Source organism: Gasterosteus aculeatus, chromosome 3 (assembly GCF_964276395.1).
Source record: "Gasterosteus aculeatus chromosome 3, fGasAcu3.hap1.1, whole genome shotgun sequence".
Classification (NCBI taxonomy): domain Eukaryota; kingdom Metazoa; phylum Chordata; class Actinopteri; order Perciformes; family Gasterosteidae; genus Gasterosteus; species Gasterosteus aculeatus.
In genome coordinates this window covers 6,045,059-6,068,035 of record NC_135690.1, presented here as the reverse complement: position 1 = coordinate 6,068,035, position 22,977 = coordinate 6,045,059, and the positions used below count along the sequence as shown (strand labels likewise).

The 22,977-nt window shown below is 41.1% G+C and overlaps 1 protein-coding gene across 1 annotated transcript in view; it reads right to left on the bottom strand.

Annotated features, from left to right (window-relative positions):
* LOC120815746 (phospholipid phosphatase-related protein type 4) overlaps positions 1-22,977 on the bottom strand; it is a 34,083-nt gene continuing 11,106 nt past the window's right edge. The window contains exons 3-11 of the mRNA XM_040170678.2: positions 21,922-22,051; positions 21,604-21,799; positions 20,092-20,149; positions 19,668-19,841; positions 15,926-16,061; positions 15,278-15,506; positions 13,532-14,147; positions 12,657-12,813; positions 1-8,167 (exon numbers count right to left, since the gene is read on the bottom strand). Of these exons, the coding sequence (XP_040026612.2) occupies positions 7,017-8,167; positions 12,657-12,813; positions 13,532-14,147; positions 15,278-15,506; positions 15,926-16,061; positions 19,668-19,841; positions 20,092-20,149; positions 21,604-21,799; positions 21,922-22,051 (2,847 nt within the window). The 3' untranslated portion in view covers positions 1-7,016. The remainder of the gene's footprint in view (positions 8,168-12,656; positions 12,814-13,531; positions 14,148-15,277; positions 15,507-15,925; positions 16,062-19,667; positions 19,842-20,091; positions 20,150-21,603; positions 21,800-21,921; positions 22,052-22,977) is intronic.

Genomic DNA, 22,977 nt, shown 5'->3' with positions numbered 1-22,977 from the left:
TTTGATATCAAACTTTTATTTGATTACAGAGACAACACTGGAAAACAGAAACGTAAGGATGTCTGTCATTTCAGTTAACTGATCACTGTTGTACATGTTCACAGAGTAACTTAAAAAATAACAAATCAGTCGTCCACTATGCAATTAGCCGTCAACAAATAATAGTCCTAATGAAAGGCAAATTTTCATTTCAATAGCTATCTTAACACATACACATTATTTGGATACGGACCAAGTTCACATTTCAGGTCTGAACTGTTGTTATTGTTACTCAACATTATGAAAAGGATGACCTCTAATTGAGGCAAAACTCCTTATCAATGTTTTGTTGTTGGCCGGGTCATGTCTATGCAGTTTTGGAAAGGGACGAGTGAGCGGTGCAGGAATTATGTTGGTTGCAATGCTAGCTAGCGCATACACACATTTTTCTACCCTGTCCGCAACAAAAATACATTTGAATATGACTTTATTTTTAGGATATTGGGTTTTCCCTTTTGGTTTTACAAGGGACACAAGCAAAAGTCTTCTGGGTAAAGGTCCTGTATTTGTTTGACCCGCCCATCGGGCCTTACCACATCCCTATAAAGACATCCATGTATGTGTGATACGTCCAGAACAAACATTGTGGAGAAATAAACGTTTGCCCTCTAAATATAAATAGTGACATAATCTCTGTCTCAATAAAATTATTATTTCTCTGTTTTTTTTACCATTTATGTGTTGGAAAGGTTGATGTTTTGATTAATTTATTTATTCATCATTTAACAATCCTCATGATGGCTACCATTACCTCTCAGTGGATGTTTCCTAAAGCTATCTACAAAACGTATGTGTGAAAAATCTCCTACACTTTATTTCCAACAGCCACTTTTTCACAAGGACTTTCTATTATTATGTCAGAGCTCTTGTAGTGTACCAAATGGACGTGAGGCTTGGGTTCAATCCATGGAAACCAAGCAATGGAGTTTCTAAATGTAAATACAGTACATTTCTGTCCTCTAGGCAATGTAACATTAGTAAGATAGTGGGCTACAGCATGAACACTCTTGTCTGTTCAGGCTGCGGATGGATTGACTCGCAGGAGGATTGGCTCCAGGCCTGGCTAAAAATCAACGTTAGTCTATGCTAAACATTAGCATACAGTAGCATTTCTCCCAAAGCTAACAACCCAGACCACCAGGCTGGGTTTACACACAGGATATACTTGTGGGTATAAAGATACAAATTTCTATGTACAGCAATAGAAACAGCAAACCATCATTGTTGTTTGTTATAAATAGCTTTTAGCGTATGTGAACTAATTATAAATCTGAAAAAACAACAGCTACAAAACACAACCTATAATACGACTCTTAATACGAATTAGTCCTCATTTTGGATGACATTGGTTTTGTATAACTTATTATGTAATAGCATTGTCTCTCTTTTCAGTAACATGGTAACAGTCTGATTGACAGTAGGTATTGACAATCAATCTTCTTGATCATATTATTGTAATAGCAAGATATTATGGAAAATAACTAATCTGATTTTTTTTAGAGAACTGTTTAAGTGTGCAACTCTCCAAGAAGCTGCTTACATTTCTCTTGGCATGCACGTAGTTGGGTAGTCAGCTTTTGTTGCTAGTTGTATTTTTGAACTCCAGATAGAAGCAGGCAAGCTTGTTGATCCTGCGTCCTGTCTTTATGCTAAGCTAAGCTAACCACAACCTGACTCAAACTCCGTCCTTAATGCTTTCTCTTAAAGAAATAAATTAAGTGTATTTCCATGAATGCTGAACTATACCATAAAACATTTATTTTTACATAAATATATGTGTATACTGTATATATGTATTGTCTGCAACCAATATTGGCCAAGCAATCCGTCTTCTGATAACCACTTTGTACCAGATTCCTGTATCTGATAAGAAGTGCTTTCTGTTGTACCAGCAGGTTGTAAGAGCATTCTGATGTGACCCGTTGCTGGGAGGCAACAGCAGAAAGTCAAAGAAAATGAAGTAAATGCCAGCAGCTTTGGTTGCTTTTAAGGATCCTTAAGAGACATTTGCAGAATGTATTTCCGGTGGGATCAAAATGAGATTTCCACGTTGGCTAGTGCTAACTGTAAGGTATAGCAACCATGCAATCATTTGAGTGAAGATGTGTGCTATGGTAATAAGCAAGACATTTGACAAGCAGATATAGAAAAATCTCTTTCATATACAATGATCAAAAATATCTGTATATTATATCATATCAATAACATTTCAATGAAAGGAAAAGACAAAGGTAAGTGATTATTATAAATATGAAAAATTAGTATGTATCCATGGATAATTCACATTCAAGAGAAAATTTTAGCAGTGGTTTGAATTAATAACCAGAAACCTAATAATTTTATTTACAATAGGTAGCATGAACGCTAGCTTTGTAGCTGCTAGCAAAAAAATTAACAACAATCCAAGGAACCTTTGTATCCAAGTGAGATAATAAACATCTTATTACCATCACAATATTGTTCTAAAGACACTTGATCATCAGCTAGTTCAACCGGTTTTCATACTTATTAAATGTGGTAGTTTCATAAAATAGTAACACAGGATGAAGAAAGAAATGATTGTTAGGATTGCAAACACATTTTTGATTGATAAAGTTAATAATGAAGCTAGCTCACCACATTATGAGAAATGCTTCAGAGATGTCTAAATATCATCTGATTCATAAAATGTTTACTAAAACTAATTGGGTCCGTTTGGTCTCTGATTACATCTCTTGGCTGTACTTTTGTCGCTGAAGTGTTGGGACCCACTGGCAATCTTTCATTAGGATGCTATTGTTGGGCTCACTTTAACAATGTAATCATATACTTGAAATTGGCACAATTCCATGAAGGGGTAAACAAGTTGCTTGGACACTGAGATTACATCGCACCAGCTCCTACTACTCCAACCATATGTTGACACACATATTAAGACCACCAGGAATACAATTCGTGCTTCTTCAATTCAGCTGTCACGAGGCCCTTAATGAAAACCTTTCTGTTAACAAAGCATCATTCAAATCATTGTAAATGTAGCCATTCAGAAACTTTCACCAAGTCACAATGTTGATTATTGATTGAAAAATCACTATATCAGAATACTGAAAAAAGGAATTGAAATGACAAAAAAAATCAGTTTAAAGGTTTCATGAGAAACCAAACTATTAATAATAAACTATTAATTATGGACCTTTCTTAATGAACTATAACCCAAGGTCTTCCCTTCAAACACATCAATATTCTAAATCCATTTGTCTTTCCAACCAGACCATATATTACATTTTCAAATGCATCTTTTACCCCAAACATATTACTTACTTGCTATTACGAGAAGCACATAAAACTATACACAAATGTACAATAGTCACTTAAAAATATTTACTTGTAGCATATCTAACTGAAATGACAATCCACTGACATGCCATTTACATCAACATTTCTTGTGTTTGAATACAAACTACATTACTCCACTCTATCGTATCAAAATATACTTCTCTGTCGTCCAAGACTATACAAAAGGAAAACACTTTCATGTGTGCAATTTTTGTTCAGGGACTGCTTGGCCGCATCACAGTAAATTCATGAAATGAGTATACTGGATAAATGTTACAAAATGTGTGTATGCAAAGATTTAAAAGGAAAAGAAAAAAATATATAGGACACACAGGACTAAATTCCTTTGGATTGTGTTACAATAATAGCACAACTATTTCATGCCATGTTTGTCGTGAGAAAATATTTGCAAGCTTTAGGCAGGTAAAGCAGCTTTGTGTGAGGCCGGGGTCATGGGGCTGATACAGATGTACATCCACCCGGCGATGGCATTCTACCCATAAACTTTAGTAGCATGTGGTTAATAGTTGTGCTTCCTCTACACATGTGCTGCAAACATTTCAAGGCGAACATGATCTTATTGTTTCTACATGAACATACGTACACTGAACTCAGCGGCAAGGGCATTGCAGGCCTGAGGGAAAGGGGCATAGCAGGACCGGAAAGCTCGCTTCTGAGAAAACAGGGGGGAGGGTCTCAGGAAAGTATAGCACTTGTTCCTTTCTTGGCTAACATTCATGGTCGTGTGTACACTTTCATTTAGTATCCAACAAAAGTATTTATTGGCGTGGACTATAAATAAAACATGGCCTCTTAGCCACCACTGTGCATGCATACATTTACACATTAAACTTCAGTGAGATACTGCTGCTCTGTAGTGGCAAAATAACTATAATTTGGCAAGTATCTATTATTATGGTGGCAAAATAGCCATTTTTACTTGCCAGAAAATATCCTCTTTCATCGATATCCAAAAATGTGTTCCATAACTCAATACTCAGCTGTTTACAATGTCATTAACTTATGTTGACTGCCTGGTACATATTCACTAGAAAGGTCATTGAGTTAGGACTTTGGCCAAAGCTATGTTGGCTGTAATATGAATACAAAATTGTTGTTGAACCTTCAACATATTTGAATGCTCTCCTTTCAAAGGATTTGAATTCTATTTGAATTAGTAGTAAGTAAGTCAGCATCTGCATCACGCGTGTTGTGGCTTGTACCCTCTACAACATTAGTACTACTCCATACTGTATGTTCACACAAGCCAATGACTGGTCTTTTAAAGACAATTCCAGATAAAATGAAAAAGCACTGCAATAAAACGGAAAAGAGTAGAATACGATCATTGTTTACTGCACTGGACACGGAAACCTTGTTAAAGCCTTCTCATTAATTAAAGTCAGTGTTAATCGTTGACCAATGAGGGCACTAGCTTGCAAACTCTAGATCTTATTCCGTGTGTCCATTCTTAATTGTAAGGTAGAAAAGACAAATGTGACAGATTTGAGTAGTGACTGTCACACACAACCATAGAGACATAATATACAGTATTAGCTTGTTTAAATATATACTCCCTATAATAAATGCTGAAACATTATAATTAAGTCCTCTCCACTGGTGTCGATTAGAAACATGTGTGCGGCTCTACAACGCCATTAGCAGTAGTACCCATCATCTCATGCGACACCATTACCTAAATATTTATCACAGGTTCTCGCATACAAATGCAGAGGTGGAAGTTTACAGAAATATACAAATATGTACACAGCAATACAAGACCCCTGTATAGTTGTATCTGTTGACACTGTCATTAAGCTGCAGCAATTGTGCTTTCTAAAGTTCTGCATGATCACACTTTAAGATCTTTGCTTCAAGCAGATTCATTCCAGTCCTGCACTAACTCTATGTGACAAGCCCACAACCACATGAATTTTCTTTTGATAGCACTTGGGTACTAAGCTAAAAGATTATGTAAAAACTTGGCAAGAAAATCAGGAGTTATGTTGGACGAATAGTCCAGACAGTCTGTTGGTCATTCTCTCAGTAAACAGCAAACTTAAATGATGGTATGAGTTCTTCTCTCCAGGACTCATGGTGTAAAAAATCTCTGCATTTTCAACTTCATGAATTCAAACACATGTACACAACAATAGCAAAGTAAGCATCATAATTACACTCTGACTAAGTTGTTATGTCAGAGAAATACTGATTTCAACAATACATTAGTTAAATAAAAGTAATCTGTTCCGAATAAAGATGTAATTGATAAACTACTATTGATATTCTATGGTTGAAACCAGGTTAGAACAGCATACTTGTCAAACTGAGGATTTTTGACGTCCAAAAGTAAAAGCTTTCCAAATCTTTCAAATCTTCTGCTTGACCAAAAAATAATATAAAGACAATTCTTGTAGTATTATTATGTTTTGTTGTAAAATTGAAATAACTTTTAAAATAGTCTTTTGAGAATTTGTACTTACCAAAATTATACTAATAATTATCAGTAATGTACCAGGGAACATTGTAACCTTTTTCTCAATTTTATTCTAAAAACATTTGATTTGTTTTTTTCCCCAACAGCTGTCATGAAAGTAATTGTTACTTACACCTACACATTAATACTGGGAGATATGATGAGCTGATCAAATTAACCACAACAAAACAAAACAAACAAAACTTGTATCGTCCAAGTTTGTTGAGAAGATTCAGATGTTGAATGTGCCAGTGTACAGAACAGCTACTAAACAGTCAGAATGATTCATATACTGTACATCCATTGATCCAGAGTATGTTAGGTGATATTGTTCTTCTCCAACAGAAACAGAATTCCACCATCAACTAAGAGATACTGGTATTGCCTAGAAGGGACTCCAAGCACCCCAGACGCAATTAAGACTGTGAATTTAATTTCCACTGTGGCCACCCACATTCATAAGCACAAACACAGCACAGTTAGGGGCTTTGGATGCAAATTTCCATCCATTGGCATGTGGTTATTTGTACATGAATGTATCAATATCGGTATCTGTGTTTGAATAAAGGATAAGAGCTGAGAATATACCGTATGTATAAATGTTGTGGTAAGAAAGTTACCGCAATGACAACTGACCTAGCAGTCAGAGGAACGAGGCTTAGTCCATCCTCACTAGCAGGGACTATGGGACACACCGAAGGGATGGAGTCTCTCCCTCAAGTCACAGGATCAGCAGTTTATTTAGTCCATTGCCCTTGTGCCTATGGAGAAAGTGCACTCAATGTTTTACATTTATAAAAACTGGCTGGGTTTATCCAGATAAAATATGAACACAAGAAGAAATGTTGAATCATCTTCCCCCCACTTATGTTGGCCCCTGTCTATAGTTCTTTCTTATTAACCAGTTGGAGATCTAGATCGTGGTAATTGTGTACTACTCTCTCTGGCTTTAGATCATGATCTTGAACCTCTGGCTGTTTTGACAAGCGGACAGTATAGCTCCTGTCCAGACATTGCATTCATTCTATTGGGTACTAGAGTATTGTTCCCTAATTGGCCAGGTGAGATGTTGTAGTAGGGACGAACACGTTTTTGGCCATGACTCTGTTGGCTTACCAGTAATAGAGGAAAGTACTAGCCATGGACATATTCTGTATCGCAGGTAAAGAAGAATTGATTTAGTGTGTCATTCTTTATAGGCCAACCCCAGAGTAGGGGGCGGAGTGTGACTCAGAATGGGGCGCGGTAAGGTAGGGGGAGGGGTTGGGTTTGGACGGCCAAACATCCCCTGCAACTGCCTGCTGCCTTGATTGGGGTGGTTAGGGTGGATGGGGTTCTCTTGAAAACTTCGAAGGTTTTCGTGGAAACGGCTGCTGCTTTTGTTGTCGAGGTGGTTACTGTCGTCAGAGACGTGGTGGTTATTGTGGAGGTCAGGGGTGGGCCCTCGTTCGGGGGCGTGGACGAACTGGGAGCCACTCTTCCTCCGCAGCGTGGACTCACGGCTCGACGATGCAACCGACTGGCAGTCAGAGCCACCGTCGCTGCTGGCTGTCGTGCCCTCCACCGGGGTGACCCTTATTGTGGTGAGGGCTTGAGGGTGGGGGTGGAAGGGAGGAGCAAAGGATGCAGAGGGAGTGAATGGCATGGAATTGGTTGTGTTAGGGTTGAAGTTGGTAGAATTAGGGTTGAAGTTGGCGGAGTTGGGGTTGAAGTTGGTCGAATTGGGGTTGAAGTTGGTCGAATTGGGATTGAAGTTGCTCGAGTTGGGGTTGAAGTTGGCAAAGTTGGGGTTGAAGTTGGCGGAGTTGGGGTTGAAGTTGACGGAGTTAGGGTTGAAGTTGGAAGAGTTGGGGTTGTAGTTGGCAGAGTCGGGGTTGAAGTTGACAGAGTTAGGGTTGAAGTTAAAGTGGGGGTTATTACAGTTGGGATTATTGGGGTTAAAATTGGGGTGTTGGAAATTGTTGGGATTATTGGGATGCAAGGGGTGTAAAGGGTGTACAACATGCGGGTGGTTGGTGTACACACCTCCCCCACTACCCATTCCTATTCCACCTCCCCCTCCATCTCCTCCCCCTTCACTTTCAGATTCTGTTCCTGTAACGCTCCTTCGCCCATCCACTGACTCTCCATCCCTCAGCGAATCACAGCTGTCTGTGTGTCTGTTCAAGTCGTTGAGGGCGAAAGCTGACTGTCGAAGCGAAGCTCGTTGATCTGGTGGTTTCCATCGCCAGGAGCCACTTCCGTCGTTGCTCGGAGGTTTTACCACCGGTTTATTTGATCTGGACTCTGGGTGGGCTTCAACACGGACTATGCTGCCGCTTCTTTCCAAACCTCCTCCTAGCAGAACAAGAAACATTACATTACACAGAAACAGTACATTTTACAATCAACAATAATAATTATGAGGGGTCGTTTAGGACTTAACTAGTGAGACACTCTTGCGCACACCACTGAGACACTTTTACGCGTACTAATGAAACACTCGAGCGCATCTCACTGGTCCGCCTAAGAGCATCTCACTAGTGTGTACACATGAAATCTCACTAGCATCGGCATCTCAGTACACTGGAAGGCGGAAGCAAAGAGGGCGGGTTTTGAACAGCGAAAAGCACCAATCTTACGCCCTTCCTTAATATGCTTTTATGTCCGGACTTGCCCGTCCTTGTGTAGGTCCAAGCTTATAACTACTACCATATTTAAGTCACGAAATGTAATTGTAGGACTTTTTCAAACGAGAAGTTAGTTGTCTAAGCAACATTCCTGCGGTGGGTTTATCAACATTCAGCCTTCGTAACAATTTGCTCTGAGGATGTGGGAGATGTGAGGTCTTGTTAACGGGACCATCTGACTCCTCCAGCACCGGGCGGTCAGCTCATCTTACGCTGCAGGAAACAGCCTATTCTTATTCAGTGATAATGTACAGTACCTGTTCACATTGACCCGAGCGTTCCGTATCACTGCGCACTCAAAGTAACAGGTTAGGTTTTGTGCGACAGTTTCAGCTTTTAGCTTGGTGGTGATCGCCGAAAAAAGACCGGAAATCTTACAAATGATAGGTTTCGGGCAAAGCGCCATGAGTGATGTGAATGAATGAGATGATGCGAGAACTTGCAAGGAGACCAATATTTTTCTCTAGGCTACTGAAATGCGATACATACGTTTGGCAGCTACAACTATTTTGTGCTAAAAGGCAGCTATTTACTTACTATTCCTAATTTACTATTTATCATTTCTTCAATAATGTAACAGTTCGTGGGTTGCCGGCCCTCCGCTGCGTGTCGGGCCTAACAACACCCCCAAACTGTTATTATTACATTATTGGACGTACAGCCTCTCGTACCTTATTGCTTAAATAAACATTACAGCAATCAGTTAGCAGGGTGGCTTCACCCAAACTAACTGATGCAGTACTAGTTGACTAGATCAACCGTAACACGTTGTATATTTGTTTTGTAAACATTACGACAATCAGTTAGCAAGGTTTTCTCGGCCAGACTAAATCCTAGTTTATGCTTCTGCGTTTTCAGAGAGACGCAGATGCAAGAGTCCATTGTCCATGTCCCTTGCGTGCCTTTTCACACCTTGCGTACGTCGACCCATTTTTCTAGGCTTGCGTTGAAAGCAACGCAACCCTCCCGTAGCGCACAAGGCTGCGATTGGTCTGCTAACTACATTCTTTAAGGAGTCTCTCATTTCCGGTTACCGCCATTATTAAACCGAAGAATGTTTACGAGGGAACGGATCAGATTGAAGAACTCTTGTCGGAAGAAATGCGTAAATATGACCGCTTATACAAGCCGTCACTGGCGGACTATAAGGACGCGCGGATGGCCTCTGATTCATGGAGGGAGATCTCCGCAAACATCAGTTTGCCGGTCGAGGGCTGAAGTTGTGGAGGAAAATATGTGACAAATGTGAAAACCAGCAGTGGCGATGCACGGGTCAATAAAGTCTATGATTAATAAACAACGACTTCGACAAAAACACGTTACCCCACCTATTGTTCTGCCGGTAAATTGCTCTGCAACACACGCAATACTTTTAGAACCATGAATTGAAACGAGTGCGTCGACACAGCGACGCAGAAGCATGCGCCATCATTAACTCGGATGATACTCGTTAGGTCAACGGTAGCACTTTGTACAGTTGGCCCCACCTTGAGCGACAAAAAAAACAATAATAAAATTATTATTATTTCTTTTTACAAAGAGTCAGCATTTTTGTTTTGAAACATTGATTATATACCCAGGAATATTTATAAATTAATATATGTGCGCAAAATATATGCTTTTCCTGTACGTCCTCTCCACATGTCTGCATGTCTTAGCTGGCGGCGGGTTTAAGAAGCAGTTAAATAAAGATAAATGAGTGCCATATCGTTTTTAGCATCCTAAAATACATTGAGATTTGGGCTTGCCCTTCGCCGCGCCTACGCTGCGCTCTCGTCAGGGTGAGTCTCGCGACATGACATGACAATACTGAGCATACTGCTCGGTATTGTCATGTCACGTCACTGCTACAAGACCAAACCCTAACTCGGTACATTCTCTCCTCAAAGAGCCGTTTGACAGAAGAACTTTTGCGGAGAAAGAGGGGAAATAACTGGGCCCAGATCAGCTGGACCTCACAATCCGTCAACAGACTGCCATGAAAGGGAAGACGCACGTGCAAAGCTTCTGACTGAAAGCTGGTACACCCGCATGGTTTGGCTAACTGGATGCAGTTATGATAACTCTGTGTTTTGCTTCCTATGCTTAGTTTTTAAATCAACAGCGACAGATCCAGCAATGACAAGGATGGAGTGGGGGAGGAGGAGAGACTGAGGAGGTGTTGAGAGATGTGTGAGGACAGGGGGTCAGGGGGCGGCAAGGGACATGAAAACAACAGTTTTGTGGGGCTTATGAGTTGGCCTTACGTGGGCACGATGAGACTGACTCATCGGACAACCCTGGCATTTTCAAGAGATTGGTGGATTTTGTTGCCTCCCCAGACAGTGTGCTGGAGGAACACGTCAAAGACGGTACAAAACGAGCTGATGGACTCCATGCTGGCTGTTATAAAGGATTGCATTCTGAAGGAAGAGCGCGGACTTTATGGCCATCCAAGCAGATGAGACAACTGATATTTCCACCCACTGCCAGCTGGTGCTTGTGTTGCGCTACATCGACTTGGACAGTAAGATCCAAGAGCGTTTTTTTGAGTGTATTACCATCCAGAACGCAACCGCTGACACCATCGCTACCACACTCATGGAGAGGCTGGGCACAATACTCCCAAATGGGCAAAAGCCCAAACGTATCGCCCAAGCTTACGATGGGGCTGCTGTAATGAGGAGCGGCACAAGCCGATCTCAGTTGCGTATTTAGCGACATGGAGCCTCCTCCTCCTCATGCAGATTCCATGTAACGTCAAATGAGCATCTTCATGACCATGGGTTTGTCGTAAATGTTATTGAGAATCTGGCACAACACAGTGACTTGCAAGTAGCGCAGCGTCTTAAATAAAGTGATGTGTGTCTTCATGAGGCTTTAGAAATGAACACAAAGAGAGTCTGTATTTGCTCATGAAGCCTGAAAAACGGGTTATTTGGCCAATGTTTTGATAACCGACGGCAGCCAGTTCAATGTTTCCCATCATTGGTTCAGGCACCGTATAGGCACCGGTATCGTTTAAAGGTTTTCAATTTAGTAGTATTAGAAAAAACCCAAACAATACTCATTGTAATTGATTAAAATCCTGCAGCACTTGCAGAGTCCCCCCTGCACAAGAAGGCACATGTACAGGCCCGCTTGTAGTGTGCCAATTAACACCCGAATGGGTCTGAGAAGGCTGGGGAAAAGGTTAGATGAGACAAAGTCAAGCGACTCGCCGTTTTTAACTGCATCAAGAGCAGGATGGACGGGGCCCTGTACTGTGAGATCTTGAGCGACAACCTCCTTCCCTCAGCCAGGACACTACAAATGGGTCGTCCAGCCCGACAATGCTCCAAAACATACCACCAATGCAACAAAGCAGTGGTTCAAGATGAAGCAGAGTCATGGAGTCTCCAGACCATAATCTCATAGAAAATCTGTGAAGGAAGCTGAAGCTTTCAGTTGCCAAGCGACAGCCTCGAAACCTTGAGAATTTGGAGAATGTCTGGAACTGAAAGAGGAGTCGACGAAAATCCCTCCTGAGATGTGTGCATATCTGGTGACCAACTAGAAGAAACGTCTAACCTCTGTGCTAGCACAGTACTGTGTCATGTTCAGTTAGAAGATCAAATACTTATTTCCAAAATTCAAATGAAAATCATGTACAACTTGAATATGATTTGGTGTCATGCAAAACAATTTTGTGTGTATATCAGGAAAAAACTACCATTGCAATCATAGACGGTTCATTTATTTGTTTGTGGGCAAAGGGATGTACTATGTATTTACTTTAGCTAAAGCTTATATGCTTAGTTCAGATGGCAAGTACAGGCGCTCAATAATAGGAGACAGAAGTGTCAAACAGGATGTGTTGACCTGTGACCGACGGAGTAGGAGAAGTCGATAAACTGAGGGGCCAAACCAGACTTCACCCCTTGATTGACCCCGGCAGCCTGACGACAAACAACACGTTGTGCAACCTAGACTCAGTCTGAACCGGGTTTTAGGAGGAAGAAGCTCAGGTTTTAGGGGAAGTAACTCAGTCTTAAATACAACGGACTTTCCCCGCGGAGAGTCGGACTCTTTTGGGACAGCTTGAGGCGCTCGCGTTAGAGTCTTCACATATATATGCAGAGAATTGCTCATGTATTCGTTTTCTCTTCTACACAGAATACTGTATTAGGAGTACAGACCTCCTCCTCCCACTGCTCCAGTGGTGGAAGCTGGAGGTGATGGGTCCTGGTCCGTCAGGGCTCGGTACCGAATGGATCCGGTGCAGCTTACGGTGCTACCGCCATCCTCGGATCGAGGGGAGTGCAGCAGACCCTGCTGTTTTGATAAGGTTATCACCTGAAATAGGAGAACAGTGTATGTGAGCTGTGTGCCTGGTAGCTGTGATGTTTACTCATTAGCTACTAACCTTCGTCTGTTAGAGATGTGCTGATGCTATAACTAAGAGCCTTTTAACAGAAGGCGATAACTAAAAAGCAAATGTGTAAAAGACACATAAACCCATTTCCAGGTTCATGCTTTAATCTTGGGTTTCTATGAGACATGTTCACACGCTTTAATGTTCAAAAAACTATTGCAAAAGTATTTCACCGGACCTTTAGATTTCTTTCAGGTCAGCTGACCATGTTTCGTGCGGATTTCGTACTGATGCCATTGACTATATAGCGTGAATATGTAAACAGCTGATTAGTCATGTGAAATGGGTGTACGCTACTTCATAAATATTTGGACAAAGGTGCTTTAATAACCCTTTAAGTGCAACAAACACTTTTTTGTTCAAGGCAAAAAGCATCTTAAACAAGGGTTTCAAGTGTATTTTACGGACATCAGAGACACATATACACTGTTTGCAGCTTAGGCTTATTTTTCTTCTTTTTTTCTGTTCATGTTCATCTTGATATTCCCATTCTAACATTCTCTTAGAAAATAATTTTTGGAACTCTACATGTATATCATGCAATTAAATCTGCAAGTGCTTGACTTACTGTTAGAATCACAAAACAGATATCTTAGGAAAAGGTAGTGCAGAAGTTAGTGCAGAAAAACAATGATTAACCTGCATAAGACGAGGCTGTCCTCCAGCACTGAGCGGCCGGCAGGGGATGGTGGTCTTCTCTGCCACTCTTAGCCACTTTTCCCTGACTGACCCGCCCCCATCCATGATACTGTCCTCTGATTCACTTTCCTGATCCCTGCTGGTGAGATTTTCCTCCTCAGGAATGTGAACTAGCTGAGAGGATCCAGGTCGGGATTGGATCGATACTCTGGCCCCACCAGTCAATCCAGTGCTGCCATTATGGGTCAGGTGGTTATGATTGCCCATAGGAACAGAGCTTGCCGCTAGTTTCATGTACTGAGCTGGGATGTGGGCCCCAGCACGCAGCTCTGTTTCCTGAAAAGCAATAAGTGAAGGCAGGTGTATTGCACCTCGGTGGTCCTCCAGGCCCATGGCAGAAGGTTCGGAGGAGCAGCGCAGTTCCATGTTCCTCTGAGGAGAGGAGGAGGAGGCTGGTCGTATTCCATCCATCACCTGCAGCGATAGCTTTCTGTTGTCGTTTTTATTTTTCCATTGGCTGAGCAGCTGTTTGGATCGGGTTGAGTCCATTGATGTGTGGATGGAGGCGTGGCGACGTGGAATACGACCCTCCTCCAATGAGGAGCCTCCATGAGACCTGGAAGTATGGGCAAAGAAACCTTTTGAACAACCAGAGAGAAGAACATTGCAGAAATAATGTACCAATTGTTAATTTGTGCTCTCAAATAAATTGTAGTAAACATTCTGTTACTTTAATCCTTAAACAAACATCTCCACTAGAACTACCACCTTTCGCCGACTGGCCATCAGTCCAAAAAAGCCATCACTTGATCATTTTATCCTATTTTATCAGTTTTCTTGAATAAATGTATGTGCCGGATGAATTCATGGATTTATTCTCTTTTGTCCAATGCCGTGTATGCACCCCCCCCCCCCCCCCCTCCCACACCATGACCCCATGACAATTTTTTCGTATGTCCACCATACATCTGATGTGAGGGCAGAGTGTCCTTGACCTATGACATTTGACCACCACATACTGATCAGTTCATTCTTGAGTCAAAGTCAACATGCGTGCCAAGCAATGGCCTCAAGGATCTGCTGAGATGTCATGTCCACCAGAATGGTAAGGATTGACAGCATTATGGACGGATGTAAAGTGGGATAATGCCTTCAACCCCGGCTGTAACGCTTAAACTTTAACATGTTTAAAAATATATATATTCATATTTTAATTCCTATACATACACAGACCAACCAGTCCACTGGGGGACAGAAAAATGGAGAAAGACAGCAAAACTCTTAGGTGGGCATTTGCATTTTAAATCTCTTCCAGAGTTGAGAGAAGCAAAGCTATTAATAACCTGCATCGCTGAATTTTTTTCTCTTTTTGACAGAAATCTGGTACAAACATGGACTTTACAGACTAAAAGGTCCCTTCACAGTAAATCCCAGCTTTGTACTTGCCTCATTCCCTCCCTGCAAAAACACGCACAGGTGGCCTACTCCTCACACAGCAGTCCTTCACAGCCACATTCAGAGCAGACAAACCCCTCTGTCCAGACTTTAAATGAATCACTAATACCGCAAATAAAAATAAGTGGACGGAAACTATTTTTGGGTTGAACAGTTTTGACATTATCATTTCTTCTTCATATATTTGTGCTGAATGGAGTCATCCTAATCACTTAACTTTTTTCCCACCGAACCCAACCCAAGTACAAGACATTTACATTTGTTCTGATTCTGAAGTTGTCAAAACTTTACCTTGGCAGTGTGCTGCTGCTGAAGGTCATCATGTTGTCATGGTTGCCCAGGGGACTGGATGGGGTTATCACCTCCACCTCAGCGCTGGCTCGCTTCAGATTGGACAGGGATGGCTCTCGGTAGGAGGCGCTTCGTGTCAATCTGGTCTCTGGTTGGTTGGGGGACAACGTGTGGGAGGAGGTCCTCGTGATGATGGGCTCTGGTTGGCTGGGAGCGAGGGTTTGGTGACCTGTTACGGGATAAACGGGAGAGTTCAAGTTCAAGTTTCCCTTGAAAAGAGGGAGATTTTGTACAAAAACTCTTTCCAGATTCTTGTAGACCATTTCAAGAATATTCTGCTTCACCCAGAAGTCATTATGTATTTGCGTTAGGGGTAACCTCTGTAGTTAAAAACACAATTTGATTTGCTTTGTAGGAAGGGTAGGATCGACTCGTTTTTGAGCTTAACAGTTTAGCTTGTTAGCACATCCAGGCTTTGCCAGGTAACCCGATTTGGCAACAGATATTCGCCAATCAAGATCCTGAATTGTTTCCTGAGTTAGGGTTAGGGTAAACTTTATCCTCAACAAACAAACAAAAAAGGTCCTTATCTAACCAATAATGAAGGAATCTGTAATTCCAAGCGACATCTTGCAGGCGTGGTTTTACCTTGGTGGCTGTTGCTAATCGCAGATTGACTGACGTTAGGCAAGGAGGTAAGGGGGGGCTCTCTCAGGGTGGGGGTAGATGCACGACTTCTGGACCGATCCTCACTGGGCTGGAAATTCCCGACTGCATAGACGCCCTGCATGCAGACACACACATATAGTGAAAAGCAGAGAAGAATCGAGCAAATACATGTGCATACACACATTTTGTCAAATCCAGTTTCATGTAGCAGTCATGTCAGCTCCACAGTCCTGAACCAAAACCTCAACTAAAGCCTCAGTGAAACGAACAGTGTCCTAATCTTCAGAGATGTGATGTGTTCAGTTTAGACTTTAGTTTCTTGAGGGGTTAAATAAAATCCTGTAAATAACTGGATGCTCCAAAACAATGATTTAGTACATACAGCAATGCGATAGCTGTAGTAATATCATAAGAGATATGGGGTAAGTAGCAGAGGACTGGCTTGGTAGACCAGTGGGAGCGGAGCAGTGAGCGCGCTCTGATCCCACGCTATTTTAATGACAGAGCAATACTAAAAATATACCAAATTGTACTGCTTTTAACGTACTCATACCTTTGAGTATCGATACAATGCAACATTAGCGCAGAGATGTTAGCTCTCGGCTCTGACTGAGTGATACTATGAAACAGCAGCGGCCCATAAGCGCTTGTGTCACTAATAGCTTTTGCAGTACCTTCTGGGACTTTTAGTATTAGCCGTGTGCGTCCTTTTGACCGGCGGGCCAGTTATGATAGATATATGGTATTTACTCACAAATATAATTATGACATGTCTGGGCTAGAGTGATATTTAAGAACATCAAAAAACAAAGTTAGACTAACGTTTAGGTGAGTAAAAAAGATGGAAACCATGAATACAGAATGCGAGAAGTAGTTTAAATGTCAGTCAGTGATTATTAACTTTATGTATTGGAGTGACTAATAATAAAATAGACAGGTCCTGCGATGTCATAGGGAGGGCTAGTTGGTGATAGAGGTGGGCCGGTAATAAACCAGCCCAACTCCGCCGGCCCACCGGAGATTTCACCGATATCCTCTAAAGCCTGCCCACCCCGGCACCCAAATTAGGGTCTGGGGTTGTTTCTGAGAAATGTTCAGAAATTGTGTGCCAAAACGTTCCTGAACATGCATAACTGGACATTTTGGATATTTCATCTGAATTGCCGGTACTAAGAATAATTGCTAAAAACTTGTCCTTCTCTTCATCAAAATCAACTTTTGCTGGAAGGTTAACATTATGTGCTTCCATAACAGCATCATTACAAGCAGAAAATCATCCTGAAAGGGCTTTTTATTTTAGGCAAACATTAAACTTTTTTACTTGTGCTGTGTGATTTTCATTTACTTTTAACCTGTATATATATGTACTGATATTTACCCATCTAAAAAAATCTCACGTGTTCCCCATTTTTACACAGAGATTATTCCAATAGACCTTGTGGTTGCAGAAATATACTCTAATATATTCTTTAGCAGGGGCCTAAAAAATGGCTGCGGGCTAATGAGGCTACGCCCCAACCAGTCCCTCCACCCGTGACTGGCCGTGGTTTCCAAACCCGGCCAGTCTTTAGCTTTAGCTTTAACTATCCGGTAAAATGATCGTATAACGTTTTCAGGTGATTTAACAGTGTTAACAGTGTTAAAATAAACAGTTAAAATTGTCGTAACCACAGTTGGTAAAAGGACGCTTACGCCGGTGAATAAGCCGTCCATCGTCATTGTAAACATTTATTTTTTGCTGAGATTAAGTATTGGTTAAAGGGTCGACAAAATGACCATCAATGAACCCACCTCTGGCCTTAACAATAAGATATCCCGCCTCAACACCTCCAAATAGCGTAATAAAAGTGCTTTCATCATCGCCGCAGCATTGCCCGAACGTCGCCCGAGTCACTACTTTCTCTCATCAAAGTAACTTGTTAGACTTGTAAATCTTTATATATATTGATGAGATTTGACAGGTAGATTTTTTGAAATGTATGAATTAACATTACTAATTGCATGTGTCTTTATAGGGGCAATACTAGCTTCCGCTGGCCGGGTCTGGAAACGAATAATATAATAAGTCATGATTCATCACAATGTATCTGTCCCCAAGTGCATCATGAATTGAAGTATTTTTTAATGTTTTACTGGAAAAGAAAAAGAGGGAAAGAGGGACATTATTATTATGTCGACAGCTGAGAAGCGTGTGGGCGTGTCTGTTTCAGTACCACTGTTGTTGTTTGTGTGTGTGGGCTGGAAGGTGAAGCCGTGTGGGAGGTACCAAATATACTGTGCAAATACCGACCAGTTTCAACTCAAGAGATGAACAGCCATGTCAACTTTTAGCTCATAAAACTACAGAATAACGCAATTAATCAATAGTGTATGGCATCTCCATAAAATGCCTCTCAAACACAAACCCTCTTTCAAATACAAACTAGCACAAAATGAGCCGATAATAAATCATGGATGGAACGTGCTTTTGGCTGAAAGGCGTCACCTTATTTCTGTTTTAATATGCCATACTTTTCCAGACTCAAACCAAACCTCTGTATACTGTCAGACTATATTTGACTTTGTGACCCTGGATGCGAAGGATGCTCCCTCATGTTGGAGAAGTTTGCATCCAGTTTTTTCCCCCCTCGCTTGTAAATCCAGTCCTCAGAAAACTTTCACTTAGCCATTGTGACCGTTCAGACCACACTCATAGAGAGAGTTGGACAATGTGTCAACGTCAAACATCTTCATTCCGCCCTCTCGCATACAGTAATTAACATATTAACACTGAAAAAGAATGGTCACATACATAAAATATAAACCTTTCTATTGACCACAGGGTCAGTTGATCGAAATGCTTCTGACCGACTAACTAACTACTGTAACTCACATTGTATTCAAAGAAATATATTATAATGTACATCAAATCGTATGCATAGTAATGGTTATGGTCATGGTGGGTGCAGATTGCAAAAAACAATAACATCAGTACTTGATCTGCTTTGCGATGTGCTTTTTGTGTGGGGATATCACAATCGGCATATTTTCAAGACGTAATGGTAATACAGTATTAAGTAACCTAATAGTTATAAAAACGGAGGTTCTACAGCAGGGTGAACAATAGGTTGATCGCGTGCCATAGAAAAACAACGTCACGTCACGCAAGTGCGGTTGACCGCAAGAGATGACCGAAGCTAATGCTAATGCTAATTGGCGATCCTTGCTTAGTAACGGGCACATTTAATTTCATTCCAAAGCGACCCAGGCCGACTCCAGTGAGGTAATGAGCAAGAATGTGCTGGATGCTTGTGACGGTTCCCTCCTTCCGACCGATGAGAGGCTCGTTGTTTTCTTCATATTGACTCGTTTGCGCTGTTCCGTTTGGTTGCCGCTACTACTCGTTCGGCTGACTTATGCCACCTCGTCCTCGGAGAGGAGGGGTAGATCGATATGACAGTATACGGTTGAAAAAGTAGCTAATATTTATGAATTATTAACTATACTTATACAGGTATAATCGCCAAAAAATGAGAATATGTTTTCCGTTACATTTGTAAAAGTTGTATATCCACATCCTTACCACTGGGCAATGTATCTACAGTAATTTCATGGCAGTTCAATTACACATTAGAGAAAGTTTCAAAATGTTGCACCCTCACCGCTAGAAGCCCACAAAAACAACACAGCCTCTAAGCTTCTGTCCATACATCATAATGGTGTGACTGGTTAAAGGTGTTACCAGATAAACAGCAATGGCAGATCCCAGTAACCATCCACAGTAGACGTCAACAGGATGGTTTCTGAACTGGATGATCCGAGTCAGCCCGGCCAAGATGGCCAACATGACGAAAGAGAACACCAGGAGAGGCTTCAGTAGCTTGGCAGAGTCCGTCAGCACTGTGTTGAAGTACATCTGAAACACAGATATTTCCCACGAGCCATTCATCATCTCCAAAATGTTGATGGAAACACAGATTGTCCCAAAGAAGTGTTCTATGAGACTGTCCAATTCAAGCATTTGATTAAATTGAATCTAAATATATTTAACCATTTGTAAACTACCCCAAAAAATATATATTTTTCTATTTCTGGGGCTAGATTTGGTGTCACATCGTCAGGTACAAGTTTCTGCATTTATAATAGAGTATATTTGAACCACTTACTGAGATGTAGACAGCAGCAAAGGCAGCTAGAGTTGCATGCTGGGAAGGAAAAGACTTCCTATAAAGAACAGAAGAAAGTGTTTTTCGTCTACAAAAGCTGAGGACAACGCTGAATCTTCATCTGCAACAGTCTCTGTGTGTGTGTGTGTGTGTGTGTGTGTGTGTGTGTGTGTGTGGTGGTAGCTGTCCATGTGTTTAAAAGCCTACATAGCTTCCCAAATATGGCGATTACTTACTTACTGTATGAGGCTACAGCAACAGTAACCTGCAGTGATTCAAGAACCTATCGATACACTTGAGTATTGCAATATAATGTTTAGTGATACAGTATTGATTTTGCACTAATATTTTACATGCATGAATTGGTGACACATAGCGGTTCATTTTGTGTTTGTGTAGTAAAGTGAGTGAGTGTAGTAAATGCAGTATGTACGTATGCACAATATTATCACAACTAAAATATTACTGAGACAGCCTATTGAACGCGTTTAAATGTTTACACATTCAAACACATTCCACAGTAATAATACAGTTTAGAGAAAAGAGAATGTTTTTAATCATGCACCCGCCATGGTGTTATTAGATTTAATAAAAGAAAGAAAGAAAAAAAAAGGTCAGTGTGCATCCTGCCATAATTCAGATCCTTTCCCCGTGTGACCCAGGAATCTGAGGTGAACAGCTCTCCATTCTGGTGCTCAGGGAGGCACAGAACATTCTGCCCGCATTTTGGTAAAACGTTTCATTAATGAGATTTTAGAAAGGTCTGTGTGCCTCTGCCAGCTTATGCATGAGATTAATCTGAACACGTCACAATAAAACGTAATTTAGTACCTGGTAGTGCAAACAATTAGGGACAATAAAACTGCCCAGTGCTACTAGATGCACAAACTCAGCTATAGAACCAATTATCACAGGATCGTTTAAGGACCGGAGGACTCAAATGCAGATAGCACAAAAATTAAGAGTCGAACGGGGACCGAAATTCCAAGCAACCGAAGAGGCGGATTCTAGTAGGCCTTAACACACACACACACACACACACACACACACACACACACACACACACATACACGGGAGGCGTGCAGGCCAAGTCAGAGGGGGGACACTAAATGCATAATTCTGTTTTGTTGTACAATACAATACATTTTATCGACAAGCCTCACCTTTTGGTAGACCTGCCACTAAGTGAAACACCCACTTTGGGTATTTACGATGTGTAAATGTGGGCTAACATCATTTATAATGTCACACATAAACAGCCATTTTGTACCCTGTTCATGTTCTAGCACATGTGTTGATGGACAGTGCCTACTATTTAGCCCTTTTCTGAATACGCATCCCGAGAGCAGATCTGTAACCATAACAACGGAGAAAACCAGTCTCCTAGAAGAAGATGCCTGTTCATGTCTCAGTGTGCTAAAACTAAACATTAAAATCTCACCCACACTCATCCTCTGACCACTCACTAGATCACTCTCTCCCACAGGAAGTTGCTTGGTGAAACAGACTTACCTCCCAGCATTGATGAGCCCGACATCTTGTCCAGAGCAGATATCCTCCAGAATGAAAGCTTCATCACAGGTGGACATGTTAATGTGGGTCAAGTTGGGTTTGCACACATCCAACCAATAGGGTGTGTGCTGACCAGTGGACAGCTGGAGAATATTGGTTATCAGTGCTGTCACGCACAAGCCAAAAATATGGACACCTAAGAAGAGAGAGAACATTTTAATGTCACTGTTTAAGCTGTTGTCTGTTATTTTTCTTTCTGTTCCTTTAGTTCAGTTGCTGCGAGCATGCGTGTAATCAGTAAAGCATGTGTCCTCCCACCTATGAAGCGCACAGCCCTGCGGATGTAGGAGTTGAAATTACAGCCTGCAGCGTTGATATTGGCCTCCGTCTGTGTGGCTGATGACCTCCTGGATAGATAGCAGTACAGAATGGCCTCTCCTATGAGAATCTACACAAAGACACAAGAAGAGATTGTTGGCAGTGCACATGCTATATCACCAAATAGAATATTACTAGACCATTTATTATCGCTGATTTCTCACTATCATAACGGATAGCTTACGGCTTTTTTTGTTTATTTAAACATCAAAGAAGAAAGAAGAAGTTAAAATGAAAATATGTGTAATTTGTAATCAATTTTTCAAAAAAAAGCTACTGGTCTGTTTATTCTTTTTTGTCAACCTACTCTGTCAAAAATGTGCTGGCTCTCTGATATAAATATTGTGTTAACCTGATTTTACATCTGACTTTGGAAAACCATGTTTGTTTTTTGTATCAATGTGAGGAACTGAGGATTTTTTCATCTCCTGCTATTTTCAGCTTGAGTCACAACCGAATCACAAATTTCATGTAAGACATGATACAGAGTAGTCATTTTCCACAGCAAGCAGCAGCACTGAAAGGATCACAACGTGAAAAGCAGCAGAAGTTACAAGCAAACTGTTGCTTCTCTTATGCTGAAAAGGTAACGAGCAACAACAGTGCTGCTATGCACTGCAGTGAATTGATATTAAAAGGATCACTGATGAACTTTGCCGGAAATATTATCTAATTGCACGTCATTTATCAACAGTGTCTCCATTGCATAGTCTCTCTAACTGAAATGTTCTTATCAATCATTTCGGCCGTCTTAATGGAAACCAAAAAAAAATCTAAATGTTCTAATTTTACTTTATTTACAAAAATGCGTTAGCTATTCAAATTCAAATGCATAGCTATACATTATTATATATTTCTTTAAATACATCAAACAAAATGTTGTCATTCGTTTTTTAAAATTTATTATAAGCTTTAGAACAGATATTCATGTTGCTGTTCTTTAATTACTCGAATTACTCACCAAAACTGATGACCCGCATAACGCACATTGCTTGC